This window comes from Tripterygium wilfordii, chromosome 4 (assembly GCF_013401445.1).
Source record: "Tripterygium wilfordii isolate XIE 37 chromosome 4, ASM1340144v1, whole genome shotgun sequence".
NCBI classification, from domain to species: Eukaryota; Viridiplantae; Streptophyta; class Magnoliopsida; order Celastrales; family Celastraceae; genus Tripterygium; species Tripterygium wilfordii.
In genome coordinates, this window is record NC_052235.1 from 2,978,561 (window position 1) to 2,989,346 (window position 10,786).

The 10,786-nt window shown below is 38.8% G+C and overlaps 3 protein-coding genes across 4 annotated transcripts; 2 read left to right on the top strand and 1 right to left on the bottom strand.

Moving 5' to 3' along the window:
- Nucleotides 1-161: 161 nt before the first annotated feature.
- Nucleotides 162-4,118, bottom strand: LOC119996782 (enhanced ethylene response protein 5). Its single transcript, XM_038843575.1, has 13 exons — nucleotides 3,917-4,118; nucleotides 3,693-3,829; nucleotides 3,520-3,613; nucleotides 3,340-3,429; nucleotides 3,013-3,078; nucleotides 2,784-2,873; nucleotides 2,619-2,675; nucleotides 2,221-2,282; nucleotides 1,323-1,410; nucleotides 990-1,066; nucleotides 833-907; nucleotides 639-744; nucleotides 162-548 (listed from the first exon to the last, which is right to left on the bottom strand). The coding sequence occupies exons 1-13, from the start codon at nucleotides 4,082-4,084 to the stop codon at nucleotides 417-419; spliced, it is 1,242 nt and encodes a 413-aa protein (XP_038699503.1). The 5' UTR covers nucleotides 4,085-4,118; the 3' UTR covers nucleotides 162-416.
- A 306-nt stretch (nucleotides 4,119-4,424) lies between these two features.
- Nucleotides 4,425-6,382, top strand: LOC119996780 (venom phosphodiesterase-like). The gene has a single exon (XM_038843574.1). It carries the CDS (start codon nucleotides 4,600-4,602, stop codon nucleotides 6,082-6,084), a length of 1,485 nt encoding a protein of 494 aa, XP_038699502.1. The 5' UTR covers nucleotides 4,425-4,599; the 3' UTR covers nucleotides 6,085-6,382.
- A 1,929-nt stretch (nucleotides 6,383-8,311) lies between these two features.
- Nucleotides 8,312-10,524, top strand: LOC119995820 (F-box protein CPR1-like). 2 transcript variants are annotated; one of them, XM_038842272.1, is made up of 2 exons: nucleotides 8,312-8,483; nucleotides 8,941-10,524. In XM_038842272.1, the coding sequence occupies exon 2, from the start codon at nucleotides 8,986-8,988 to the stop codon at nucleotides 10,171-10,173; it is 1,188 nt and encodes a 395-aa protein (XP_038698200.1). In that variant the 5' UTR covers nucleotides 8,312-8,483; nucleotides 8,941-8,985; the 3' UTR covers nucleotides 10,174-10,524. The 2 variants fall into 2 exon arrangements, with proteins under 2 accessions (XP_038698200.1, XP_038698199.1); XM_038842271.1 differs by having other exon boundaries at nucleotides 8,313-8,483; nucleotides 8,929-10,524.
- The last annotated feature ends 262 nt before the right edge of the window (nucleotides 10,525-10,786 follow it).

Sequence of the window (10,786 nt, forward strand, 5' to 3'; positions counted from 1 at the left end):
TACCGGCCAGGCCCGGCCCATGGATATAGGACTTTAGCCCATTTAGGAGTCGCACTCATAATAAGAATCTCTTTATAGGATTTTTTTTGGGGCCAAGATAGGATTCTTGGACCTACTTGCTGAATCGAGTCGAATCGAACTGAATCAGTTTAAGAACTAGCTTCTGAAATCAGCTTCAATCTTTCAGATTAAATAACGTAAACTAGGACTTGAAAAGGTAACATTAAGTTACTTCTTGTAGTTGCAAAACAATGAAAAGCGAATCCTGCAAAATCGTAGTTCAGCACATATGCTTTGCATACATCATAATAGAAGGGCTATGTGCTCCAAACCAATTGGACTTGAATCATATGAGAATGGAATGCAACAGTGCTGTCAGTTGTCACCAACTTCAATTTGAAGACATTCCACCATATCTAGGAGTTCATCTGCTTTCCATTTAGTTTGGGGAATGGATCCTGTTTGCTCAAGACCACCACTTTACTCTTGTGAGCAAAGTATCCTTTCACAAGGTTCTTGTATATTAAGATTGCCACTATACACTCCACCTGCCAATTACAACAGAAACCCAGAGAGAGCAGCCGGTGAGTCAGGTATCCATAATAAGAGAAATATTGACAAAAACCTTTAGTATTTACCTCATCCAAATCCATGTCAATCTCAAGCCACTTTAGTGTCTTTGCGATCACTTCTAACTTCATCTGGTGAGCTTTGCTCGGGTCCTTTTGCTTCTGAATAATGTAACTGCACCACAAGCATGTGATGCTAGTTAGATGAGTTTATTTCAAGCATCCATATAGTCCGGCCCTTTGATCATACATAAGGAACTTACATTTTCTTTAGCAGTCTTTGGTATACTTGAAGCTCTAGCTTCTCCAAGACTAGATATACGCCAGACCTAAGGAACCTAAGGAAAAAAGAAAACCGGTGATTCAGATTTCTGTATTAATCTTTCTGCACAACTCCAACTTTATATAAGGGATTCATACCTGTCTTCATGCTCTTGAAGAGCATGCCGAAGAAGTCGGAGATCACCTCTACGAAGAGCCTGCACCACCTTACGGTACTGCCAAGCAAAACTTTGCTGATTAGATATGTATGATCCTGCTACAAAAATGTTAGCCACATAATTGATTGTAGAAGATTTAATTCCAGATAAATTGGAATCGAGGCGTGATTGTTAATGCAAGAAGCGTAGCAGCAGAAATGAACATTGGCCATTTATATACAATAATTATAGCTTTCCTAATAATCTATTGGCATCGGTCTGTCTATGTTTATACACCAGTATATACAATAGATATGAATATGAAGGGACATACCTCAACCAGGTTATGCTTTTCTAGGAGCCATTCTTTAGGTAAAATGCCTATTGAGAGCTTCACAGGTATCAGATATTTCAAAATCATCCTATAGCAATGACAAAAAAAAGTGAGATATACCATGCTGAAATACTGTAGATATCAAACTTTAACTGAATCTCATGCGCTACCTATTAATCAACAAAAGAAAATAATATTCAAAGAAGAAATTAGATGGCGTAAACTGAGAGAGTAGACGAATTTAAAACAGCAGAACACCTGAGACATTTCATTTAACGTAATCTTTTTTTTTTAAGATCAACAACTCCCACCCTTACCCATTCCCCCAAATCCTTTTGACTTCTACATAAAATGATGGAACAGAAAGAGAGAAAGTTGCAACTTGCACTTTAGTATAGCACCATGCCAATAACTCTGGAATATGATAAAAGGGAAAAAAAAATTCATATCAATGATATAGTACACAGGTACCGAAAAACAGGAAAACTGACATCACTTTCAAGCTGAACACTTTCTTCGACAACAGAGACTTATTCAAATATAATACAAGTTGAATAAATATAGCAATCAAGAGAAACAGAATTCGGTCACCAGTATAGGTACAATCAACAGTAATGTACATTGAACATATTAATCCGTCTACCAATTTATATCTTGAGCAGGTGTGACATAAACACTGTCCACAACAAGATTTTAGAAATCATCAGAACATACCATTTATATCAAATGCACATGCCCTTTTTTTGTATGAAGAAAATATATTGAAGGGCACCAAGGGGATACGACCCAGAAAGACAAAGACCCTTTAGCAAAAAGATCCCATAGTCTTTTTATATCATGCTGACAAATGCATATATAGCAAGCTAGTTATACTCTATCACAAGCACACCTGAATCACCTGATATTTGCTTCACTTTGTGGATTGCAATGTGTTAATGCATATGATAATTTTTGATCAGCCTGCAAGGTAGCAAAAGTGAATGCAATGAGTGATAGAACAATTGAGAAACATAGAAATGGATGGCAATTCAGAAAATGTTTAAGTGATTCAATGAAACCAAATATAATGATTAAGCAATTGGTTGTCCTATGAAATGCTACTAGAAGATAGCACTGCTCAGATACTTGTGCACTAGATATCAACTGGAGCCATCAGCTGGCCCAATATACATCCAAGGATTTCAGTATCTCAAGATTAGCCCACAAATCAAACGCAATAACACAAAATTAAGTCTTGAAAGGGAAATTCATATACCCCAGTATTATATTCATTAGAAAGTAATACGAAAAACTTACAGCTGGAAAATTTTCATTGAAAACTTCCAGGCGGCCAGTATAATACATGTAGGTGACCTGCAATAGAATGTAATGGTAGTCAAAAAATCCTGTTGAGAAAAAGAAAATTATTGTACAATTTCCATGTTGAAAAAGTTTATTCATCATAATCAAAGTAGCTCCGACCTTGTCTCTTTTAGGAAATTCCTCAAAATCAAATATTCGAGCTGTTTCGATACTCCTTATCACACTTCGGCAGAGATGAACTGTACCAAGCTGCAAAGTGCAAAGCATTAGATGTTTTATGATCACACTACTTGCATTTCCTTCAACATACTGGTCTTTGTTTCTTTCCAATAGAATAGTATTTACATAAATTCTTGACAAAGAGACGTATAACAACAGAAGCCATTACCTTGAAGTAGATTTTGAATAATTGACAGGTTACATGTAATGCTCCAATCCGTTTTTGGCCTTTTCCCTATAATATAGAAATCTAGTTAAACAGTTAAACAAAATGCAATCTCTCAATTTTCACCATCACAAATAATACTTGCACATTAAACCTACTCTACAACACCTCCATTTACAGACAAGAGAGACAACATTCAACACTATTTATTACGGAATTTGCAAAGTAGGCATTTTCTCATCCATAGCAATTTGGCTTTAGTTAACTGAAGACAGGGCCCAGTACATAAATACAAATTAAGTTAAAAAGAAAGATAATAGATAACCGTACAGCAAGAACACCGAAAACTTTCATGAGGAATGACCCAGCTCCCTTCAATTTATCCGGCGATTTTCCATTGGAAGCCAACTCTCTATCAGACTGTAATGACAAATTAACAAGTTAGTTCACCCAAAAAGACTCTTGCAATACAAAAATAAATCCACGAGGAGGAGGAGAAGTTAAACATACCCTCTCAGCAAGAACCCTAATTTCATAAGCAATGACATACAATGAGTCCAAGGCCCAAGCTGATTCCCAGTTGCGAAACTCGTGGATAAACGCACTGCGTCGGCAACATTAACACAGGTAATTAAAAATAAATTAAGTCAATTAATTTGTAATCGAAAGAATTTTGTAATTACTTGGCAGATTTCTCGAAGGCGTTATAGGCATCAACCAAGTTCCCAGCTTTGTAACTCTGAATGGAACGAAAAAGAGGAATTATGATATCCCCGAACTGAGAATACTTCTCGGATTGCTTGATCAGTCTGTTAGCATCCTGTAGTCATAATAGTCAAATCAATCAACACTTCAGTAAAATCTGTGGATAATTCATTATAAGTAGAGAGAGAGAGGGAGAGGGGACCTGGAAGAGATTGAGGCCATCGGCGAGGGAGAGGAGGAAGGGAGAGTTGGAGGAGAGGGAGAAGAGTTGCTTGAGGGAGGATCCGTCTTGGTAAGAAACGGCGTCGGAGAAGCGATTCAAGAATTCAGTGATTCTTCTGTGTGCTTCTCCCATACTCAAGTACGCCATTCCCTTCTCACTCTCTTTCTTCTGTGTTGTTTCACAGGTGAAGCGTGTTTTTCGTGAAGCAATTGATACTTAATCCAGTGGGCCCAAAGTCTTCTGCAGGCCAGCAGGAAGTCAAGCCCATGGACTGGAGCCCAATAGTTCTCCTAATTAGCCGGTATGTAATAAAGAGATGGTAATTAATTACTAGGAAAAAAAACGCCATCTTCTGAAGCAAACGCTTCAGCCTTCAAGGTCAACAACCGGGAACTGTAATAAGAGAAGTAGGACCCACAAAAGACAACCCAATTAGGCAATTATGACCGTCCGATGATCCGACGGCCAAGATTGTTTGTTGTACCTTCGTGAGCGGTCCCTACGGTCGTAACCTGTTCATCACTTACCCTCTCTTTCTCTGACAGCTACTCTGTAACAATCAAAGCCCTTTTCATGTTACTGAACTTTTTCTTTCTCCACAACGGTGGAGGAAGCCATCACAAAGAGCGTTACAGAACTTTGAAGGAGCGGAGCGATTCACCATGGTTTCTGATGTTTTGACCTCAACAAAGCCCACACCAATCCCCACGCAAGAAGAAGATCCACCTAACCCATCTGCAGCTCTTCTGCCTCTCAGTACTGATTCCTCTTCTTCACTCTCTCAAACCCAAAAACCCACCACCGCCGTTGTCTTCATCGCACTCCTCGTTGTTACTTGCATTGCTCTCTCTGCCGCCTCTGCCTTTGCTTTTCTCTTCTTCTCCTATTCCTCCTCTTCTTCCCAATCGTCAAAATCGTCGGCATCGGCTGCTCCTGTGGAATCAATTGCTCGTCCACTCACCAAACTGAACCACCCGGTTGTTCTCTTGATTTCGTCAGATGGGTTTCGGTTCGGTTACCAATTCAAGACCCCGACGCCTAATATTGGTCGATTGATCGCAAATGGAACCGAGGCTGAGAGGGGTCTGATTCCGGTTTATCCTACGTTGACTTTTCCCAATCATTACTCGATTGTGACTGGTCTTTATCCTGCTTATCATGGCATCATCAATAACTATTTTGTGGATCCGGTCACCGGCGAGACCTTCACTATGTCGAGCCATGAACCCAAGTGGTGGCTGGGCGAACCCTTGTGGGAGACTGTGGTCAATCATGGGTTGAAGGCTGCTACCTATTTCTGGCCCGGGTCTGAGGTAAAGAAAGGCTCTTGGGATTGTCCCAAAGGGCTTTGTATGTACTATAATGGTTCTGTTCCTTTTGACGAACGGGTTGGTACTGTTTTAAGTTATTTTGATCTGCCTAGTGACGAAATTCCTGTGTTTATGACATTGTATTTCGAGGACCCTGATCATCAGGGTCACAAAGTGGGACCTGATGATCCGGAGATAACAGAAGCGGTAGCTAATATTGATAGGTTGATTGGGAGGTTGATTCATGGACTGGAGAAGAGAGGGGTTTTTGAGGATGTTAGTATTATTATGGTAGGGGATCATGGGATGGTCGGTACATGTGATAAGAAGTTGATTTTCCTTGATGATTTGGCTTCTTGGATCAAAATTCCTGAGAGTTGGGTCCAATCACATACTCCATTGCTTGCCATTCGCCCGCCTCCAGGTGTTGCACCGTCTGATGTTGTCACAAAAATGAATGAAGGTTTGGGATCTGGGAAAGTTGAGAATGGGAAGTACTTAAAAGTTTTTCTAAAGGAGGAGTTGCCGAGCAGACTCCATTATTTCGCAAGTGAGAGAATTCCACCAGTCATAGGGTTGATTGAGGAGGGATTTAAAGTAGAGCAGAAGAGAACAACTCGAAGAGAGTGTGGAGGCGCTCATGGGTATGACAATGCTGTTTTCTCAATGAGGACCATCTTTATTGGCCATGGTCCTCAGTTTGCAAGGGGGCGAAAGGTGCCATCTTTTGAAAACATCCATATATATAATACGATTACCTCGATTCTCAACATACAGGGCGCTCCAAATAATGGATCCTCATTGTTTCCATCAACTATTCTTTTGCCTAGTCCTTGATGGATATCTCAAAAGTGTGATCTAAGATACTCGCAGCTGCCCGAGGATTGGCTACCTACAATTGGGGAGCCTGTTGTGAAGAGGGTTTTGCAGACTAAGGTATCAATATTCTTAGGGTCCTGTGTACCACTGAATTATGAACGGTTACATATGTAATGGTGTGCTTATCACTTTAAAAACTGTTGCTGCTTCTAGTCGTATTTCCAAACATCATATACTATGAACTACGATGGAGATGGGAATCAGCATTGTGCTTTTGAAGTAGAATTTAATAAATATTGACAATTTGTTCATGGTTTGAGTTGGTGTGCTGATCTTTTCGTATTTTCTTTTACGATAATAGTGGGATTATATTGCTTGGAAGCTATGTTTCATGTCAGCAGCAAATGCTTCGACTGCTTGGACTTTGCTGTTGGTTGAAGTGAAAAGTTAGTCATGACTGTGGTAATTATTTGGGTGCTGTAGATGTGCTAACGCAGGACGGAAACTGATAAAGGTACGATCGTCGTCAATACCTCATAAAACAAGTAAACTCAGATAATTTGAGAACAAATCTCGTTTAGTATGATATTAATAAAATTCAAGTGTATCCTGAATTACAACTTAAAAGAGTAGACCACTTAAACGTGAGAATTTGGGCCCGAACTTTGTCGTTACGGACGATGAAGGCCCGGTAATTTGTGTAAGGCACATAATTCACTTTCCGAAAACATATTATGGGCCCCATAACTCCTGCCGAATTGAAAGTTATGGGCTCTTCAAGAATTCATATGTGTAGTATCAACATATGTTGCATTAGTAGCTGGTGATTAAAGCAGCTTGTTATCTTTGAAATTGGTGATCAAGTCATTCAGTGAATGTTATTGCCATTAACAGTAACTTCTCTACATTATTTATCTGTCATACCCTGCATATACTGGTGTCTCTCATTTCCTTTGGGATAGAAGGATAGCTAATGGATTCAAATGTCTATGATTGTGCAGTTTTTGCTTGATTCCCATATCATAAGATGTTATTGTTTGTAAAATTCAAAACTAGTGTTTGAAATTAATTGGTTCAAGATTGCTTTCCTTTGATTCTTATGAGCACAACTCTTAGCAGCCTGAATCCCTGTAGTGGATTGATAATTGGTTTCTGATTGCCTACTTTGTGACTCATCCAAGTTACCAAGACAAGACTCTTGGGATGGTTATTGAACATGATCCTTGTTCGATACAGGGACATAAATCCCTTATGTTGCATGAAGGTCCTGCAACCTAACCTTCCATGACCAGTTGAAGACGCTAATTTATTCTTCATAGCAGAGATTAGTTGATCATATTGTCTTTTGTAGCCTATTGTACTATATAAAGATTACAAAAATGCATTGATGTCCACACTTGTAGATTATCAGTCAAATTAGTTAAGCCAGACAACCCCAGCTCACAATACATTCTATCGTCGAAGCAAGAAAATGCTTAAGATGAATAGTGCTAATATTAACAGCAATCAATGCTGCTCAAATCCAAACTAAACAGAAGAAATGTGGACCAATCTTGAAAACAAAGGCAGAACGCATTAGAAGAAGGAAGAAGAAGAAGATCATCTAGTTTTTTATTTGAGCTAAAAAGACAAAATAATGGTACGGACATGGGAGTCTTTAGTTATTGAAGCACAGAAATGGTGTTTAATACAAAGTAGAGGCATTTGGATAATCCCATCCGTTGGATCATCCATTTAAATCCTTACCATTCACCTTTCCTTAAAAACGACAAAATATAATATTTGATCCCTCAACTATACCCTTAGTTTCACTTTCGTTCTTAAACTTTTTTACTTTTAACTTCGTCCCTCAACTATTGAAAAATATTTATTTTGTCCTTCAAGTGAGAGAGTAGCCAGTAAAATCCAACGTGACATCTATTTGGTATATCGAAGTTATCTTAGTTGACAAACGTAAACGATATTATCCATAAATTATTAATGTCTAGCACTTTTAATGCTTAAACTATATAACAAAATAGTTTGACGATTTGAAGAGTTATGTATTTTGAGAATTTGGTAAGATGATAGGTGTAAAATATAAGTCAAGTAGGATGATAGGTGTAAAAATTATGTCAATTGGGATGCCACGTATGATTTTTCTGATGCCGGAATCATTTGAGGGACGAACGTGATACCTTTCAATAGTTGATAGACAATTTTAAGAGTAAAAAATTTAAGGGCAACAATGAAATCAAGTGAAGGACCAAATGTATATTTTTGTCCTTAAAAAACTCACTGGCTGCGAACACAAACTTCCCTCGTTTGCCTCTCTCTGATTCTGCAATTAGCTTGTGTTGTCTATGAAAAGCTCCATTTTTGGTCTCTTCCAATTAGTCAAGGAGATCGACTGCTGAAAAAAGGCTGTGGCAATCTGAGTAAGTCTGTGTTTTATTGATTAATTTCGGGATACGTTCATTTTCATTTTTAGGGTTTGTCTGTTAGGATATTCCATAGAGTTGTTCAGGGATTTGGATGAATATTGGAATTGATGAAAGGTTGGATCTTTTTTCTTTGTGTGTGTGCATGCCTGCATGGTTTCATGATCATGGGTTTGAGTTTGATTGGGTGTTGTTGATCGAAGCCTTGTAGTGCAGTCACTGCTGCGTATCTTTGAGCCCTGATTCTAGTTTTGAATTTTCTCAGATCTATAATTTGTATTTGAAAGCATGAATGATGTTCTTGAAGCCTGAAATATACCCAACATTGTCATTACCTGTTATGGTCAAAGAGATATTCTTGGGAATGAATCGTTAGGAGTGTTTAGCAAATAAAATGGATCATTTCATTACTATTATTTATTTTTTGACCTTATGTAAGCAGATAATTATTCAGGAAGAGGAGTTGTTCATACCCATTTGTAGCCGAGACTCAAAAGGCATGTCGTCAGAATTTCCACTGGAGATCATCTTTGAAATACTTATACGACTTTCTGTGAAGCCTCTTCTTCGTTTCAGATGCGTATCTAAGTCATGGTGTGCCATTATTGACAGCCCACTTTTCATTAATGGGCATGTTAAACGATCGATTGAAACCAATACCAACCATCAGCTCATCCTTGAGGAATGGGATTTTGGAACCAGAGGCTGTCCATCTAATTTGTACTCAGCGAGTATTGATGAGGGACTTGGTATATCCCTTAAAGGTATGGGTAAACCGCTAATGCACCAATCTGGAGGTTTGTTCTCTAATTCTTGCAATGGGTTGATTTTAATGTATGATGCCTATGAAGTTGTTGCTATATGGAATCCGTTTACTAGAAGGTGTCGTAAGATACCCACTGAACCATTTGAGACCCCTAATAGAGAATTATGCCCCGACTGGCCATCCACATTTGGTTTTGGGTACGACAACATTCATGATGACTACAAAGCTGTAAGAATCATGGGATTTCATCCAAAAGATTCTTTGCGGGCCCATGAAGTGAAGGTGTACAGTTTGAGAACAAATACTTGGAAAAGGGTCCAAGATTTCCCTTACCTTGGATATATATTTCGTCAAGATTATGGAGCATTTGCGAGTGGTGCTTCTCACTGGTTGCTATTTAGAATTAGACCCACGGACAATTTTGATTATATGGATACTAATTTAATAGCTGCCTTTGATTATGTGAAGGAGGAGTTTCAAGTTCTGCCACAGCCAGAATATACTGAAGTGTTCGGCCATAATTGCCTTGTAGCCCTTCAAGGATGTTTATGCATGTTATCAATTAATCAGTCGATGGATGCAACTCAGGTTACGATGTACATGATGAAGAACTATGGGATGAGAGGTTCTTGGAACAAGTCGCATATTTTTACACAAGCCAATATTCCTTCTGGTTTTTTGTGCGCCAGGCCTTTAGTATATTCAATGAGGGGTGATAAAATGCTCATAGAGGTGGGCTGCACTGAGGGATGGGAGGAGTGCCGTATGGGTCTTGTTTGGTATAACTTGCAAGAGAAAAAAGGTTCAAAAGTCGAGATCTGCAATAAACATCCTAGATTCACTGCATTGGTTTGTTTGGAAAGCCTTGTTAGCCTTGGTGAAGATGACCACTTTGACGGAGCTCATGAGATCTGTCAGTGATGCTGCTGCTGCTGCTTGCAGCGAGGATGAAGAAGAAATGCGTGGTGGAGACAAACTTTGACATAGGTCGTGAATTGAATTGCATGAATATAGGTAAAACATCCAAGTTCAGTGGATGATTATGCTCTGGTTTTTTCGTTAGTTTAGCTGCAAATGTTATCTATTCATATAATTAGCTTGTACGGCTTTTCTTGCCAAGAAAACTAGAACATGCTGATGCTGGGAAGATCTGTCTGGTAGTATATTGATGAAATATTCCATAAAGTTCGCTGTGTCCATCAAGTAATCAAGTTTTTGGTGCTGTGAGACAGACTACTACTACTACTACTACTACTTTCTTGATAATTTCTTGCCTTTAGACTTCTCCACTATATTTTTGCATCCTTTTCTTTGTGTAAGATGTTGTCCTGTAAACTAATGATCAGGCAGGCTCGAGGCTGATAGCTAACTGAGTAATCAAAACACTGATTGAATGCCGCATCTGTCAATAGAGTTGTGATCATGAAGTAATTGGCATAGAAGGTTGCCGTGCAATCCTACATTTTTTTTTTCTCAATGGGTTGATTCTCTTGCACAAGGGCTTTGAAGCTGTTGATTTGTTGATTTCCCTTAC

Excerpts from the sequence above, each read along its gene's own strand:
- LOC119996782 (XM_038843575.1), bottom strand. The coding sequence starts at position 4,084 with ATGGCGTACTTGAGTATGGGAGAAGCACACAGAAGAATCACTGAATTC. Across the intron at positions 3,430-3,519 it reads TTAGGGTTCTTGCTGAGAGG|TCTGATAGAGAGTTGGCTTC; the intron begins GTATGTTTAACT and ends TTGTCATTACAG. Across the intron at positions 2,874-3,012 it reads TATTCAAAATCTACTTCAAG|CTTGGTACAGTTCATCTCTG; the intron begins GTAATGGCTTCT and ends TGCACTTTGCAG.
- LOC119995820 (XM_038842272.1), top strand. The coding sequence starts at position 8,986 with ATGTCGTCAGAATTTCCACTGGAGATCATCTTTGAAATACTTATACGA.
- LOC119996780 (XM_038843574.1), top strand. The coding sequence starts at position 4,600 with ATGGTTTCTGATGTTTTGACCTCAACAAAGCCCACACCAATCCCCACG.